Source organism: Anopheles stephensi, chromosome 3 (genome assembly GCF_013141755.1).
Source record: "Anopheles stephensi strain Indian chromosome 3, UCI_ANSTEP_V1.0, whole genome shotgun sequence".
In the NCBI taxonomy this organism is placed as follows: Eukaryota; Metazoa; Arthropoda; class Insecta; order Diptera; family Culicidae; genus Anopheles; species Anopheles stephensi.
Genome location: NC_050203.1, coordinates 23,979,460 through 23,997,899, shown reverse-complemented (window position 1 = coordinate 23,997,899; position 18,440 = coordinate 23,979,460). Strand labels below are relative to the sequence as shown.

At 46.7% G+C, this 18,440-nt stretch overlaps 1 protein-coding gene across 6 annotated transcripts in view; it reads left to right on the top strand.

Annotated features, from left to right (window-relative positions):
- Positions 1–18,440, top strand: part of LOC118511342 (BMP-binding endothelial regulator protein) — a 72,915-nt gene that overhangs the window by 48,405 nt on the left and 6,070 nt on the right. For all 6 annotated transcript variants that reach the window (XM_036054295.1, XM_036054292.1, XM_036054289.1 and 3 more), the window contains 2 exons: positions 1,457–1,556; positions 1,642–1,818. In XM_036054295.1, coding sequence (XP_035910188.1) covers positions 1,457–1,556; positions 1,642–1,818 — 277 coding nt within the window. The remainder of the gene's footprint in view (positions 1–1,456; positions 1,557–1,641; positions 1,819–18,440) is intronic.

Here is an 18,440-nt window from a genome sequence, read left to right as displayed (position 1 = left end):
CGAAGAACAAACTATCCACGAGTACGCCAAAAGAGTTGGTGATGGTAGTTCTCGGGTTGGTGGGGTTCTCTGGAAGCGAAAAGTTATGCCGACAGGGCCTAATAACAATGGCGTTCCAGCGAGCGGCGGCATCGACCAGTTCTGGCAAAAGTGTTTTGCAATTACGATCGAAATGCGTGCGGAATGGCAATGGCGGGCCGGCTAGCTGGCTGGCGTGTGGGAGCAATTTTGATGTGTTCTAGGAGAGGACAGGGAGAATTTTATTACCCTTGCGACCCTTTTGACCAAAAGGCTTCAAACGATACCGTGCCGCTTCGTGCTGGAGCATACAACGCACAATGTTTGAATGCTTGACGTGATATTTGTTTATTCGCTTGAATACTTGAAAGTCTTTGTTGAGTTAAAATTCAATTTCATCGAAACTATAAAAGTAGAATTGGGAAAGAGTTTTGTGTCCCAATTTTGCCTTTAATGTCTGGTCGGGAAGTCCTGCGCAACGCTTGCACACAGTGATATTGCTCAATGATGGGAAAATCGTAAAAATAATCATAGCGCACCAGGATTCAATCGAATATTGCCGATTGAAATCAGTCTAGCAGAAAGACATTAAACACTTTCCTGATGAAGAACGGGATATTCAAATTAAGTTTGGAGCTTCAAAAATTCGCTCCCTTTTTTGTGGGACAGTCGTTCAATCGTGAGCTAAAGTTTATTTCATTTAAAATAACATCAAAAGATCGAAAATTCTCATCTTCCTAAAGGAAGTAAATGTCGAATTAAATTTAAACTTCAGTTTGCTTATTTCATTAGAAAACCGAAGCGAAAACAACACTAACATAGATAAAGCAAACCTTTCGCATACATCCCATTACTTCCCATGTAACGGTAGCTGTAACCGAAAAGGATGATTTACGGTTTTGTAATCATGGCCATGTCCAATTGATTATACTGCAGCATTCGCTTGCAGCCAGGAGGAAATCGGCCACCGGAAACTCCATCCCGGGTGCTGTCACATGTGAAAAACCGGAATGTTGGTCTACAGGTCCTCAGTAGTTGAAAGTGTGCCAATGTGTCTACCATTTCCTTAACGCAACTAGACACGGTCACGTGGAGTCACATTCGCCCTTAAGCAAACGAGGAACGGAAACTGCACTTGCATATGGCTGTTTTTCGGTCCAATTTTCTTGGATAAATTTTGTTGCGCTTCTTGATAGTGATATCACGCGGTAGGATCGCTCGTCGCATTGTCGCACGTGGAAGCGTTTGTTGCTGCAAGCTGTCGCCAGCAATAAAATTATTGTACGAGGAGATTTTTGTTACTTTGGGGCTTCCTCGAGGAAACAAATATGGAATATGTTGCCTTTCTAGCCTGTGGTTTGTGTAGTTCTAGTAATTGTGAATTTACATTCCTGTCAGGATAACTAAATTTTCGTTTTTCTCTCTCTCCCTTACATAGAACGGTTTCGTGGAGTGTGATCCAGAAAGCTGCCCAGCAGTGGATGACTGTTACTTCTACAAAAAGAAAGGCCCGGACGAATGTTGCGACAAGTGTATCGGTAGGTAGTGCGCAAAGCCACAGTAAGCAGCCAAAACCCCCTTCGTGCTAATGGAATGGCGTTCTCTCTCTCTCTGCTTCAACAGGATGTTTATACGAGGGCCGACACATCGACAGTGGTACCGAGTGGACCGATCCGGAAGATCCCTGCATGCACTACAAATGCGTTTCCGGTGTGGTAACGCGCTCGGAGATGAAATGTTACGCACCGTGCTCGGATCCGAGTCCACCGCGCAAAGGCCAGTGCTGTCCGACCTGTCTAGGTGAGTTAGCAAATTTTCCCCCCGTTTTTTTTCCTTCCACGTGTTGGGATTTCAACGTCCAGCAGTGCACCGCCAAGGTCAGGAACTGTTGGGTGCTGCTGCATGTGGTTTCTTGTGTCTTGTGTGTTCGAACATCAATTTTAGGCACTTTTCCTCACGTTGGGTGGTCAAGTATTACTCATTACCATGTTCGGGCCACGCCGAGCTATTCGATGCGCACCGCGAGCTCCATTATAATCATATTAGCTCGGGTCGGGTTTTTGGTAAAGAGGTTGCTGATGGATTCTCCCGATGGAACCCCGGCGGGGAACGCACATCCAATGTCCAGCTGCGTGTTGGTGGTGAGAACGATAATAAGCATACGCTAGCGGCACCGAGAACGCGGGGATGGGTGAGTAGGGGAACGAGGTTTCCATGTTCTTAGCGCCTTCTTATGGATCTTAGATGTTCACGATGGCAACACAGACTCGATATGAAATGGCCGAAAGAAAGTAAAGGAAACAAAATCGAAACGAAACATTAGTAAAAAGGCCGAGTTTGGAATGAAATTCTCTTTCCCTAGCGTAAAACGGCGGGCACGAAAAAACACCTGGCATCGGGGCGTCCTGGGACACTAATTCCATCGAATGTCTTTTGATCTTTGATGAGCAGGAGCGAACGTTCTGGAATGTTTGGGTGCCGCTTACCATCCCAAAACCAGGGGTACTCTGGATCTCCGTCACGAGTCAATGATTTATTAACCCAGCCCGGCCGGCCGTAATCAGCTCCTATGGCTGTGTTCCCTTTTACTCGCTCGCTCCAGATGGGAAGCACCGGGACCATTTGATGATTGATGTCCGGTACGATTCCCATGCCATCCGTTCGTAAACCCAACGGCCACGGCCGTATCATCCGTCTGATGGCATTTGCGTTAAACGGCCATTCGTTATAATCCCACGGAGGAGGAGAAGGCTTTCGATTTTATGACTCTGCCGTAGACTTGTTGGCTTTGTGCGGTCCGTTCTCGTCGGCGCAGAAGATTTATGAAGTAGCACAGCACCCGCTCGAGAAACCTTTGCCTAGGTTATGGTGGAGCAAAAATTAGCAAACACAAAACTACTCTCCTCGCGGTGAAATGTGGAGCCCGTGTGACTTCAGGTTGGTTTGTATAAGGTCCACGCCACCCCGAGAGGCACTTCCGTGCCAATACGGGCCCGACAGCGTTTCGAACGAACGGTATCGGTATTGCTACACAGTGTGTGTTTTTATGTTGATAATATGGTTGTTATTTTGTTCCGTTTACCGTACACGTTGGGTGGTCCCGGGCACTGCTACTAACCTACCGACCGTCATCATTGTTTTACAAACGGCGCATCACGAGCCGCGTTGCTGCGCGGTGCGCTTCTTCGAACGCCCAGAAACCGCACCGGTACTCTGCCCTTGGTGATGATTAAGCGGCGTAGAAGAGGCAACAGACACAAAAAGGAAGAGGATCCAATCATCGTCTTTCTCCCTGGTGACAGCTGAAGGCCTTCGCAATAATGCTTTCTTCGACGGTTGGCTTTGTATGAGCGCTACAGTTGCGGCGGACGGTTTGAAAGCACGTGTGGGTTGTGCTTACGCATCTCAAGCTTTGATTCTGGGCCATGCTCTTTAGTCGAGTTGTTTGGTCGAGTATATCGGTTTGAGCTATTCTGTTGTCTACTCTTGCTTTTTAACTATAGGGTCGTAGCCATATCTCCACCAAACCTATATCTGCTAGTAGAAAAAAAGCGTTACTAAGCGTTAGCGTTACATTTCAGTATCGTTTTCCTGTGTATGCGGTTTAGACCTTTCGAGAGATTAACTGTCTTTCATTTAATGTTTTAAACTTTAATAACTACTACTAAGCTACATTGTGTTGCACTGTTCTTTGTAACATCAATACGGATCAGCAGACCAGTAATGAATCACACTTGCCACGAGCAATAAATAAATGCTTCCTCCCCATTGGATCACCTCCGAACCGATCACTGCTCTCATCGATACACTCTCGCCGTGGCGTTTAATAAATCCTGAACTTTACCACTTTAGAAATCCATTTTGCAAGGCTACCAAACCAATGACCATTCCCGATAAGATCGGAAATGCAAACTCCTTCCACGGTGCTGTGTGTGTGCGAAAGACTACTCCCCATAATGCGGTAATTTATTGCTTCGTTGAAGAGTGGCCATTACATGGCGGACTATAAATTAAAATAATAAAAAAAAACCCTACCGGCAACGTTCTATTACATGGCGTCCCCAACGATATGGACCTGGTGGGGTAGCAGCAGTACTGTCTCGGAGTGGTACGGTGGAGAGGGCTCTAGATAATTATTCCCGCTCTCGCACTTGTTCGAAGAAGTAATTATCCACACTTACTATGCTAATACACTGATCGAGCAAAACGATCGAGTTAGAGGAATGGGGAGCCGTGCGTGTAGAATATGTTTTATTTGATCACCTCTTATGCCTTGGCGGAGGTGAGCAAGAGATCGATTTGTGATAAATTAAATCAACACCTTCTGCGCCAACCGATCACGACCACCTTACCGAGACCCCATCGGCGATCGTGTCGTGGATCGTGATATGGTGATGGACATTTCTTGTTGTCTATTTTTTTCCTCATTGAACTGGTAGTTATTAGGGAAATTCAACTACGTCGCGCACAGGAATCCTGCTTAAAGGATGCCTGGAATTGATTAACAAACAGATCCTGGTCGTCTTCTATCTGTAGGCAGAACATGTCCATCGCAACCTATGTTCCATCGCTGTGGCTGTAAATTTTAGCGCAATCACCCAATTGGAGCCGGCACTCTTCCGACACACGCACGCTCGAAACTCGTTCGCTTGCCGTAGCCATCAAAACCATTAACAAACTCTTCGCCGCTCTTTCCCTGCCTCTCACTGCCCTGCCTTACCGCTTCCTAGAATTCTTCACAAGGGATGCTTGAGTTTGTGTGTATGTATTAGGTCGGTGCGCGGGTAATAAGATGGTAAAATTTACGATAGCGCTGGTTGCCTTTGAGATCGCGCTATAAAAATGTCGTATTTACATAAAAAATATCTTTCGCGATAAAATATTTCCTATCGCAAACTGTGCCGGTACGTGGCGGAATTGGCTGGAGGAAGGCATTTAGTGCGAATGCTTCCTCTTGGATGTTTTGCTTAACGTTACTTTTAAGCCTCGGCCAAAAGCTTGCTCTTAGCACTTTCACCCAGCGGATTTTTGGGAATTTCGGAAGGATTTTTTTTCCCGGTTTTTGTTTTTGTCACAGCCCACCCAGAGACAATTCTTACCTCAATGCTCATCCTTATCGATAGTGTGTCTACCATGCGTGGTAAATACAAAGATTCATGAAGCCGAACAGCTGGTGGTTGGCTGCTCAATATACCCATCGGCATTGCGGGTTATTATGGCGCGTGTGTGTGTGTGCGCAGCTATTAGATAAATGTGTTTGAAGTTTGCGAGAGGAAACGCTGCGGGTCTCACCACGAAATCTCACAGCTATCAACGAGTGCCCGAGTCGGGCTGAAGAGTTCTATAGCGTCTCAACGAAACTACAGACATCGGAAGACTTGTCTGACACACTAATAAACCCGGTGGGTGCGTCTACTAATAATGCTGGCGGGTATCATGTGCGCATTCACGACCGAGTCGTTAAATCGACTGCAAACGGGGATGATTGGTTTTGACTGCATAAATTAAGGATACGGTAGAAGCAAGAAAAAAAGCAGCTTCTCCTTTTCTACTTCTGTTATTCGTTTTTTTTTTTTTGTATGTACTACCCTTCAAAAGCCAAGTGCTTTGCTGTCGATGATCACGTTGATGGTAATAGTTGTGGCTCAAATAAAAAGTGTCTGTACTTCAAACAGGGAAGCTTCAGTGGAATGCCTTGTACCTCGGTTTTTGCCACACTCAACCGCAGGTTAACCATATCTGACCCTTTTGCGAAATGTCATGCGGCGATGTGGTTCCGCAAAATGAATAAAAAAACCGGCAACCTCAACCCCCATGATTCCAATTTGTCAACCATTTGTCTAGTAACAAATAATCACAAGCGAAACAAAAAAGCAAAACGCCTATTGACTGACACGGACGCACCCGTACATGAAGTCATGGCGCTTGAAATGATGGCGTCCTTCACGCGTCCGCCCGGACCCCACTAGTGAGGAATTCTGAGCGAGAGACATACCCAAAATTGATTCATCAATTCCTCCCCCTCCACCTTCGGGAACTTCGAAAATGATGAGGCTCGCTGGGGCTGCTGATCAGGCAGCGAGGAAAACCTAAATTAAGATAGGAAAGAATGGGTACGCTTCCTGGCGGTTTTCTCTTGGCCTCGACTCCAACCCAGACCCCAATTTGTCATGCGGCACGGTCGCTAGCGGATGGAGCACACACCCAGCCTGCGACTGTCAACGATCATGTTCCACGAGCGGTTAATTTCTTGTTTAGGAGGTGAAGGTTAGAGAGAGAGATCGGGAAAACAGAACCTCTGCAAGAAGAGATGCCCAACAAGTCCTGGGATTGTGTTTAGGGTGTGTAAGTTCTATGTCTTGCTTGTTTTATTCATTAATTTTCATTCTGATTGTATCTGCCGATGTAGTTTTGTGTCTGTTCCCGAACTTCGACACTATAGGATTTACCGTGTAGCTTTGTTGGTTGGTTCGTCTCATCCATCCAAGACCTTCGCTCATCTTTGCTATCTCCATTCTCCTGGTGAAGTGGCTATTTTTATTCGTGTTTTCTTTATCTTCCACCCATTGTGCCTCGCTGCCCAGTGTCTTTATCCAGCTGTCAGGCTAATTTGACTATGATTAGTTCGTGTGTTTTTGCCCCGAACAAAGGGACCGGACATTCCTGCGGGACTGCGACCTCCCGTCGTGCTCCAGCTTTAGGCGATGTGTCATTCGGGAGGCCTTGCCTAGGTTCTAGGGTAGAAAACCCCCGGTGCAAGCCCGCTGCACCGGACAATGGAATAAAACCCATCCGGTCCTCCACGACAAGCGAAACCTATTCCCTCTCGGTCCTCCTAACGCGGGCCAATCTCATCGGGTGAACGTGTGAGCCAGTTGCTCTACAAAACCGTTCGACATCTCCCGTTCTCGGAATTGATTTTTATCTTCCCAACGAGATCTTAATTATATGCTTAATCTATAATTAACAAGCGCATTAATATACGATTCGGCTCTTCTTTGTGGTGATCACCAGCACCATCGTGGGTCGCACGACGCCCGGGAAGGCATCGTCGCAAGCCATTGCATCGTTCGGCTGCTCTAGCCCCGGGTGGGTTCTAGCTTGCCGCACCTAGCGATACACCGAGCGCAGCGTCGAGAACGGTTAGGCGAAAGCCGCGGGATAGATTCCTGCTAACCGTTTTGACATTTATTTATCGATTTATTTATTGTCGACAGGTACGATCAGCGGACGCGCATCGGCCGCTGTATCCCCGATATCCTCAGCTGCGCCATCAGCCAGGGTACGATCTGCAATAACTAATCGTTTTGGTCGGTTTTCATCGCAATCGATTACTGAGTTGATAGATTCGTGACTCGCGCGTACTACTCGCGATAGGGATAGTGATGCTGATGCGATCGAACCGGTCGGGTGGAATTTTTCCACCACCGCTGGAGAATAAAATTCCACCCCGAACCAAGAAGCTCGATTACGCGTCCACCGAAAGTGATCGTTTCCCCCGCATTTGCGAGCTTGATGATTTAATTCAACCGTCAACCGAATGTAGAATGTTAACATTTTTTGGAAGGTACGGTTTGATTTATCGTCTAACATTTCGCGGCTGACAGATAGAAATGAACTCGCGTGGGGAAAGCTCCCACAACGCGAGCTTCCTAACGCGAGCCACACGCCGATCAAGTGATCATCATCCGCGCAATATTAAGATATTTGAGAAAGAGCGCTGGAACGATGGATTTGTAGAAGGTCCCCGGGCGGGTGTGGAGCGTCTCGTAAAAGGTGATGGATTTCGGCGACCTTGGCGTAGGAATTCCGCTTGCTAATTTATTCGCTCGCCTCCCCCCGTTTCCACATTCCTTTTGCTGGCCCCCGATGGGAGGAACAGATGAAGCGAAAACAAATCTTCGATGTTAAATCCGGAATTCCGATACGTGTAATAAACACCTTAGGGACAAATATGGAAATCATCATGATCGTATGTGCCCATGGACAGTCTTCGCGTTTTGGCACCATATTACCTAATGCTAGTTTATGTGCCGTGGCAACGTTACCGGTACCGGCCGTTTGCAATAATTTCGCTGCGAAGTGTGAAGATCGTGTTGTTGTTTTTTTTGCCTGATTGAGAATTTGTTAAGACTTATGTTCTCGTGTCATACTGTCGGTCGTCCAACGCGGGCTCGATTAGCTCTGGTGCGAATTCTATCCAATTGGCGGGGCGGTACCTTCTTGATTTTAATTGAAAAAAACGCACCGGTCCGATAATTGGACCATAACGACCAATAAGTGGAGCTCACGCGTGGAAACTGCTGGATTTGAGCATCATCGCGCCCGCGTAATGATGATGAGCATGATGAGCATGATTTGGTTTGCCCGCCCGCCGGGAACGCTATTCCGGTGCTCGGTGGCTCACCGTACAAAATAAGGATCTGATTAATGCAATCGACGGAAAATTGACGGGGTAAAGGATCAGCCGAGGACACCCCGCTGCGCAACCGCCAAAGCAAATAAACACACCATGTAATAATCGACCATGTCGTGCGGCAAATCAACCATCGGGCGGCATGATTATGCTGCGCCCTGTTCGATGGGATCCCGGGCCCGAGCCTCTGCGTCATTCTGGGCGGTCCAAAATTGGCTGGTCGGTCGATCCGTTTTCGATTCTTCGTTCTTGGGCGACCCTTTTCGTGTGTGTGTACAGTTGGGGTGGGTTTTTAGTTTCGGAAAGGTAGCAGCGAACCAGCAATCAGTCATCGGGGATCGAAAGATCCAGATGAAAACATTAAGGTATGCGATCTGGGCGAACTTCATCGGCTGTTCTAATGTAGGCTCTGGAGGTGGATGGAGCATGCCGGAGCTGAAATGTCTGCACCGATATGTAGGTCTCCTTTTTGGTTCTTTCATCCTTTTTTAACCGATGCCTATCGTAACATTGCGACTACCATTCGTGATGGACAGATTGTCGATGACTCTTCCCAGAATGCAGTGCAAAGGATTTGCGGCAACGTGTGCCGTGGAAACCTGACGAAGGGTTTTGAAGGGCAACAGCAAATACCAAAACCTCAGCCAAACAAAAAAAAAACCCAGCATTCGGAAGAAAACAAACATCTTATAAATAACACCGGCCCCCGAAGTCAGCCTCATTTGGTGGCCTCCGTCTCAATGGAGCATCTGTCCGCAAAGGGGTCTTTTGGGGTGCGCTCATCTTTCTACTGTTACCGAGCGGGGGGTTTTGGGGATCGCAGCCAGCCTGGACAGAGGTACAAAGGAGGCCAAATTGTTGTCCGACGCTCGGTCTGGCCAAAGGAAATGTTAATAACAAACCGATTGAGGCAAACCGACCATCAGAAGGGCCGTTTTCTGGCTGGCATCATCGACATTTTGATGAGATGAGTGTTTCCCTGCACGGCGCCCTTGTTTCCTTCTGTCTCAAAGCGTGGCGCGATGGACCATTTGAGGATCCGGACCGGAACGGTTTTCGACGTCAGCCGTTTTGTTTTTTCTTGCAAGGTTCACCATGTCCTTTTCGTACCACACCGGCACGAATCCATTTTACGAAGGGTCCGGTCTTACTCTCCCTTCTGTGCGGCTTGTTACATTGAACGGGGCGCTCGTCGATGAATCATGTCGGAAAATGAGCCCGGGCCCGATGAAGTGATTGTTTGATTATGGAGAAAATTATGGAGCCATAAAACAAATGCATGAGGGGGATGGTAGAGGGCAAGGGAGAGAGAGAGACTGAGAGTCGGCGCTTAGAATGAGGAATTGGTAGAGACAGCCGATGAAGCACTTTACCAGGCGTGTGGTCTTAAGTGGCGCGTTCTTGTGGGGTTTTTTTTGTGCTTCGTGGGTTGTTGAAGAAGTCATTAACTAATTTCGATTGTATCTTTTGTGAAGCAGTTCGGTGCTTTTGACCTGACCAGTCTTTGACACGGGTAATCAAATTTTTGTGTAATTATTTTAAATTATGGAGTTCGTTTCTGTTTCTTTAATGGTTAAGGCATCTAATGTTGGTAGTTTGTTTGCAGATTGGAAGAATTCCAGAGATTTCAGATATTGACTGGAATAATTTTTAAATTTTTTAACAAAATCCCAGTCTATTCAAGTTTTTTGAAACACCATCTGTAGTTTAACAGCTATTGCAAAGTTGTATAGACGCATTAAAATTTACTTCTGTAAAACTCTATGTTATTACACCATCAATTGGCGCTTTTATGTTATAGTGTTTCTCTTCAACCCGTCCACTACAACGGCGAAACGATCACTAAAGATCATAAAACTGCAAACCCAATAAAATAATGCCATTTATGGTGGCATACAGGAACTCACTGCCAGTTGCATCAAACTGCATTCCCGGGGAATGCCCGAAGCGCACCTTCACCGTTCAACCGGCGGCCGGATTATCATTTATTACACCGTCCGGCATCACTGCGTGACTTGAACTTATCGAATTCATATTGACAGCAGGATTAACGATGCCGAAGCCAGCCGACAAATACTCGGCGACCTCAACTTTGACATTTTCTCTCCCTATCTCTCTCCACCTTTGCGAATCCCTTTTATGGGACGGAAGATGCAAGTGTTTCCCCTATTGGCAGAAGAAGATTTTGAAGGATTCGCGCTCAATCTAAATTGAATACAAATTACCCGATTTATTGGAGCTTTATCGTAATTTACTGCTGCCTGGGAAGGACCGGTTGCGGTCGCGATCCATTAGCGGGGAACGTGTCTCTTGCCAGCCCATCATTTGTTTTCCCTTAATGAATGCAAATACCTTGGCAACGGAACGGGACGGGAGACTTTTGCTTCCGCCTTTTTTGTCCTCTCCACCCGGTTCGTGAGGGAGAAAATTTTCTGCATGTTCTCCTTGGGGTACGATATTGGTTTATTTCTTTTTGGTTATGGCTCTTTGAGGGGTTGTTTTTTGCTAACATTTTCTTCTCAACGTTTACGGGTTTTTCGTGTTTAGCGTATTTAATCCGATGATATTAATTTGTTTTGGTGGAGTTTCTGTAGCTTCTGGAATTCGCGCATCCCGCACTAGTCGCTGCCCGCGGACGAACACGCAACAAAACAAATATTGTGTCCAGCCTTGCGGGATTGATTAATTTTCGGTCAAGCGTAAAAAAATATCGACCGTTCGGTGGGTTTAAATCGCCATAGCCTTAATGTTAGGCTCACACTTAAGAAATTAGGCGCGAGTTTTGTGAGTTTTTTTTTCTTTTCGAAGTATTCATGCCGATTCATCGAGCATAAATAAATGCAACAGAGAGATCTTCGTGTCGATTTTTTTTGTCTTTGCAAACAAGCCCACAAAAATACCAAACGCTGGGATGTTTGGTCAATAAACGGTTAAACATCTCAAGCATGGTTTTGTTCACCAAACCAAAGCTCATCGTTCTCTCTATCTCTCTCTGTCTCGCGCTCCCGGCCTGCTTACAAGACCACCAATGCCGAATTTTAACAGCGAATTTGCGGTCATTTCGAAACCGATAAACGATCCGGTTTTGGCGCGAAACCATAAGCCCATGATTTGCCGGCAACTGCTCGATGTTACCGGTCGACAGCATGAATAAGCGAGCATGAAACCAACGAAGGAAAAAAAGCAGGCAGGCAGGCAACAAAATAACACATTACCAACCTAGCTGCTCATAAAGCTTGATGAACATGTTGATCTTTTTTTTGTGAAATTTATTGAAATCCATTCGGAAAAGCTCTCGGGCGATGTCGCCCGGCAGCGTTTGGACGAGCGGCTGAAAATGTCGCATCCATGCCGCGGATGATCGTTGGACGAGTGAGAAATCCCATTACGCATTCCGGAGAAGACATTTAGAGAGGTGCTCGTCGTTAATTCTCGTACCGGACGCTGTGGAATCCCTATCCCCGCGCGCACACACACGCTGGCATAACAACCTTTCCACTCGCCCCCTGTATGTGTGTGTGTTCTTCACGATACAGTCTCCGATGGTTGGAAATCCTTCACGCAATCTTCGCTGGAGCTGGAAGGCGCAAGAGCAAAACAAACGCCGATCCCCGGAACGCTAATTTCACTTGACATCTGACGGGCAAACGGCTAACAGTGTGGCAGCGCGTTATCTTTCCACTTGACGAAATACCAAAGGGGATGGTGGGCGATGGAAGAGGGAGAAGATTTCCTCCACTCGCACCCCTTTATTTGCCCCTTTCCCCTCGGGTGTATCGTCAAAGATCACGGCTTCGATGTGCGAGACTGCGCGACTGCAACGGCGGACTCGAGCGGTTTTGTGCCGGGTGATAAGCCGTAGGAGTTTTGCTCCCTTTCCGCTTTCCGAGGGCAAACGTGCGTCTGTGTGTGTGTGTGTGTGTGTGTTCAACGTCTCCGGACTGGCTGGCTGGCCATGCATGACGACCACGATAGCTCGCTCCTCACATAGTGAAACCTAAAGTACCACCTACCAAGACCTACGGTCGATGGGGGACGGGTGGGCTGGGGGCAGCGAATTATGAATTTATAATTTATACGCTTTTAATGAGGCCGAACCGGTCGGGGGGTTTTTTGATTTGATGTTTGCTGAACCCGAATTACCGCACACTTGCGTTAAGGGTGGCCCGCAGGTGCAGCTGAGCTTGTGCCGCGAGGAATAAGAGAGAGGGAGAGGGGGGAGGGACTGTGATAAAGCAAGAGGTACGCAGGGTGTGCAGGTGGGTTGGGAAGGTTGTTAAGGTGGTTTGTCATCGTCTTAGAAGGTGTCGTTACATTTCGGTTTGATATGGTTTCTATTGCTCGTGCGGTGAAGAAATGTGCAATTGCTTGTTGCAATGCTGGAGATAGATCTATCTGAATGTCTTTCAATTTAGTGATCAGAATGTTGGAGTAAATGCTCGGTAATTGGGTGCATGTTTGTTTTTCGATTATTGTCTCTAATGGAGATTGGACCTTAAAGTCCTGAAGTCTTCTGACAATGTGGAGATCTCACAGTTTTTAAAGCCTAGATCATCGTGTGTTGATCTGATCACTTGATCAGCTTTTAAGGTCTCATATGATGTACCTCATCATCAAAAGTCATGAAAAAACTCAGATAAACCTAGAGGGACAAATTGGACTTCAAAAGTCCTCTCTATTTTATATTTTCTTTGGTGTGATCCTCGATGTACCAGACCAAATTCTATTGCATGATGCCTTTTGGATGATCTTTTCGATGACGAAAAGATTCAATATCCAGGAGAAGTTTGATGGCTGCGTTCTTGTAAGGACAACGGAAAATATAAGTGAGATCAAGTTATTTTATTCTTCAATTATAATCCATCCCATATATACGAGAGCTCTCACTATAATCAATGAAATCGCTTTGAAATAAGACATACTTTTGTTTACAAACTCTTCCACCAAACAAATGCTTTGTTGGATGAAAACATTTGCTCGCATAAGTTATTTTTGTAGCGTGACGATTTATTTACGTCCTCCAGCAAAACCGAAAACACACTTATTTTGGATCGATGCAGAACGGCTTGTGTTTGAGCTGATGGGATGGGTCATTCGTCATCTTCGGACAGGAGACCTACGACAACATGCAACACTCCAAAAGCGTGAACGTGATTGCACTCCCGTTTTGCTGCATCACACAAAAAACAGCAAGGGTGGGTTCAATGATCCTTGCGGCACACAAACTCCCAAACCCTACTGCACCCAACATTGTATGTGTGGTAGCAGCTGGTGATCGACTTTATGTTGCACGCGCGCCCGCCGATGTGATGTTTCGGTCAGCATTTTGCCTCATCAGCAGACGTCTCTTTGCCAACCCTTCTGCTCTGCAAAACTTCACCACTCTCCCATCCCAGATGGGACAGAGATTTATTTATCTGGTGTTGCAATTTGCTGCCATACCGTTTTGGCAGCAGCACGCGCTCCAGCGTACGAGGGATTGAGTAGTTTCGGGTGAAGGAAAGGGCGTAAGCGATGTTTTAAGCGATGCATAATAAGTCACGAAACTAATTTTCACCCTCACTCCCTAGATGGCCACTTCAAGTCTCGGCACTGCATCTTCATCCCGGATGGTTATGAGAAAATAAACATTGGAAAACCAGAAAAATGCAGCCAAGAATCGTTCTGTTCTGCTTTGGTGCTCGAGTTTTTTTTCAGTCTTTTTGCTTGAGGTCATTATCGGTTGAAAGAGTTTTTTCGCTTACGAACGATCACAGCCTTTATGTGTTCTGTCCCTCCAGGGTCGCCAAGCTCCAAAGTGCCATAATTGACATTTTTCTTCCCATCCCATCGCCTGATAGAGCGAAAGTGTTTTCAGCTCTTTTAGTCTTTCGGGGTTGCTATTTTGTGTTTTGTTTTGTGGGCTTTGTTTTTATTAGTATTCCAGCTTATCGTGTCTACCACACATACATGCTTAACCACCCAGCCAGCCCAATGGAAGGCGTAGGGGGGATGATAAATTTTGGCACATAAATTAAGAACAAAGTTCGGTTCAGGTGCTGGCCTGTGGCACACTCACACGGACGCACGTTTTCCAGGAGCGATGATGGTGACATTTTCATCGCGGATCCTGTTGCTATGCGGGGTCAGCAGCACCGTTGTTGCCGGTTGTGACCGGTTGATACCAGTCGCCCGCGATACAGGTCGGAAGAGTAAAGTGAACGTTTAATAGAATATATATAAAAAAAACCTCCCCCAGCAAAGACAGACAGAAGATGTTCGAGATTTTACGGCGGCGATGGAATTGCGTGTGCGTGAGAGGAAAAACTCACGATCCGGGACTCGAGGGAGTGAAATGAGACCGTAGTATTCGACCGTTTCGGCACTTGCTCACAACATCTTTCAACCCGATTAGCGGTTGTGTGTTTTGGTGGGAGTGGGTTGTGGGAGGGCGGCTAGGAAGACGACGTCGAGTGATAATATTTTATCGTTAACGAGCTTCCCGACCACTCCGAAGCGAGAGCGATGATACTGTTCCGTCGTGTGGTGCCGATGATGAAGAAAACAACCCCTTGCCCAAAAAAGTAAAACACAACCCCCCCAGCGCAACCGGCGTAGACGTTCCGGCACTTTTTGGGGTGAATACGGGAATACACACGAGCGCACGGGAAGAAGAAACATCACCAAACCACATTCCGATTCCTGGGGATATCGGCACCGATCCAGTTCCGCGAGTACCGCGAATCGTTTTCGCGGCTACAAGCTAGATGATTTAAAGATGGCCTCAACTACTTCTTCTTCGCCTGGTCGGAGTTTTGAGTGTGTGTGTGTGTGTGCGGGCGTGATCGCGCGCGTGCCAGATGCAATATTTTAATAAACGGACGACAGTGTGTCCCGGTGGTGGTGAAAATTATTCGCAAAATATGACAAACAAATCAGTCGTGATCGTCGGCTAAGGCGCTCCAATCGGGGGAGGGAAAGTGAGATGGGTGAAACACCCCCCCCCCCTCTCCCCCAAATTGGTGACAAAATGCACGTGGAGTAAATGTGTTTGTACACCGAAGGCGTGTAAAGATTTATCACCGGTACGAACACCCATCCTCAGCAGCAAGTGTCTGTGTTTGTGGTTTTCTTCCGGCCATCCAGCCAAAAATCCCGCCATACCATTCGGGGTTGGGTATTTTATGATTATGTTTTAACTTCTACACTGTTTGTGAATTAATTTTGTTCTTTCTCCCGCGGGACCAAACGGGGCAAGTTAATTCGCACAAATAGCTTGCCAAATGGGATGCCAAACCTTCGGGGGTCGTTCGCCGTAGTCGAGGCTCTGTGGATGGGTTAATTTATGATAAACATCTCCATAAAAGCGTTAAAAATCAAATATTTTTACCACCGGGTACACACGCACCGTGGACGGACACGGATGGAATGTTTCAGTAAGGTAGAATCTAAATATTTCGGGAGACATTCTCATAATCCGTGGCCTTGACGTTCTTATCACTGTGGCTACTTGGTGTGGCAAGGTTTAAGTGGTTTCCAAGGAGCGGAAAAATATAATCGGATTGGACGACCTTTAAACCTGCTCAGCAATTTTATTCCCAAAGTAAATCCTTTCCCCGGCACGACACGTTGTGATTGACAGCTTTTAACTAACGTACGGCTAACGCTTGCATGAGACCCCGGCTGAAGAATGTAGCTTGTTCGCTAACCGGAACCTTATTCCGGTCTGGTCGATCGTTAAAGGTTTGTTTACCAAGCAAACGCGCCTTATCAAAATTGATCTTTTAAGCAGATGGAGACGAATTTATCATTCGCTAATATAATGCCACACGATTGCTTTACCCATCCCACCCCCGATGATCGCGCGCGAGTTTTATTTCCTTTTTCGGTGCCTTACAAAATTCCAACCCGCCGGTGGTGGGAATTGATTTGCGTCTACCCGGCTGGTATGTTGAAAAGCCATCCCGACCCAGCCGGTCCCGTGCTGTGGTTTGGGGGATTTATTTTGTTATTTTTTAATATTTAATCAGAATATCAAATCAATGGCCTTTCGGTGGGGATGTTCTGTTTTATCCACCTCCCGGCTGGATGGGCAATGTTTGCATCTCGCAGCGACAGGCACGCGGATCGGCAAAACTTTCTGACCACCATCCCCCCGGTTGCGTGTGTTTTGCGCCGTGTGCGGTCGTGGAAAAATCGCCAGCGAACCAACAGCAAGAAGAAAGATGGTCCGATCCCGGCGGGGCGATCGGACCCGGCAGACCATGAGGCTGGCTACGTCGGGTTTGGTGGTTAAGCAGATCCCGCGGGTGTTATTACATTTTATTTTTATTTGTTTTTCGTCTCCTTACCCTGGGGGCTCGGTTTGCTCCACGTTTTCCCCCGTTGGTGGTGGGATCGTTAAGTAGAGTAAGTTTGGAAGGAAGAAGTCTTTCTTTTTTAGTTTGAAGCGCAAACACAAATAGAGTCGTCAACTGAAGGCCGTTGAGTTGTGTGGTATAAGATGAAGAGGGAGCTTCGGAAGAGATATTTAAGGATCCTTGTTTGGCAGAGGCTGGTATACAATTTGAGGAATTATAGCGGCTTTTCGATGCATATGAGAAGATTATATTATTCATTGTCAGAATTCGTTGATGGTGGTTCTCCCAATTGATCGATATAAGTAGTATTATGAAACATAAAATTTGTTTTAAATTGCTCGAACTGAACCACCCCAATGGAAGATAATTGAATGGAAATTCTGATACTTGTCTGAGAACTTTAGCCTTGTTCCAACAATATCATATAAAATTTTCTTTTACTTAGCCTTTCCTTAATTTTACGCTGATATTTTTAAAAGGCATTTTATCTATTCAGTTGTACAAATGAAGCTGTATTTTCTTAACTTTCTTCTTGATCAAACAATTAAACTACTCTCCAATATGTGGCTAATCACTTCCTTTCACAACACCCAAGAACCAAACACGCCTTGTTTTGTGCTGAAGAAACGATCTTATCGATACATTGTAAAAGGTTCGATTCCGATCGATGAGTCGTACCGAACCATTTGGCTTTCGGAAATTGGTTCGGATCACCGCCCCAACCATACAATTGATATGATCGCAGCAAAGAGAGAAAGAGAGAGAGCGATAGCCAACATACCAAAACCCTTGAACCGTTGGATTATCGTTAGGCCGACACAAGGACCCACGGCGATGGGTCATTCGCTGTCGCGGGAAGTCGTTCGTCCATTGTGAATCTGGTAACCTCGGCGTTCTTGCCTTCATCTTCTCGGCGCGGCCGTTGAACGTGAAACATGCAATTAAGATATAAAGTAAAAATCTGTTCCTTTTTGCCCAAACCATTAGGGTCCCGGAATGGTTGGCGATGGATGCATGCTCCATCCAACCCCACAGGGGAGGAAAATCGAGGGCGAACGGTAATAGAGCTCCACCAGAGGAAGTTACGTTGTGAGGCCGACAATAAAATAAAGAGCCCAACCCCGAGCGAGATAGCGAGACGTACAGGAAGAAAACACGAAAACACAAACCGTTTTTGAAAAGCATGTAACTAACCGTTTTTCTTTCCACCCAATGTGTGTTTGAGCAGTTTTTGCTTTTGTTTCTGTGTCTTGATCACTACATAGAAACACATACAAACAAAAAAAAAAACCCGGGAAGGTGTATGGTGTCCGTTCCGGTTGCGGAGACCGACCGTTTTGCCAGGGCAAAACTCTCCGACGGCCCGTCGAACGAAGCGGGCTGACAGGTTGGCCCTCCGCTGTTCTGGTGCCTCCGTGGAAGGCAGCTCGTGTGTAGCTGGGCCACCCTTTTTTAATGGTGCTGCGTGTGTTCTCAACGGGGAAGGGTCAGTGGGCGAAGCAGAAGGGACAGAACAAAATCCGCAGTCTCGCTGTCGGTGGTCCGCTGATGCGTTACTCACGACATCGTCCTGCTCTACGTCTGACTTCAAAAAGACGCCCCCTCCCCCCACGACTTCCAACTGTTCCCCCCAGCGTTAGGAGGGTTCGACAGGTTGGTTCGGGTTG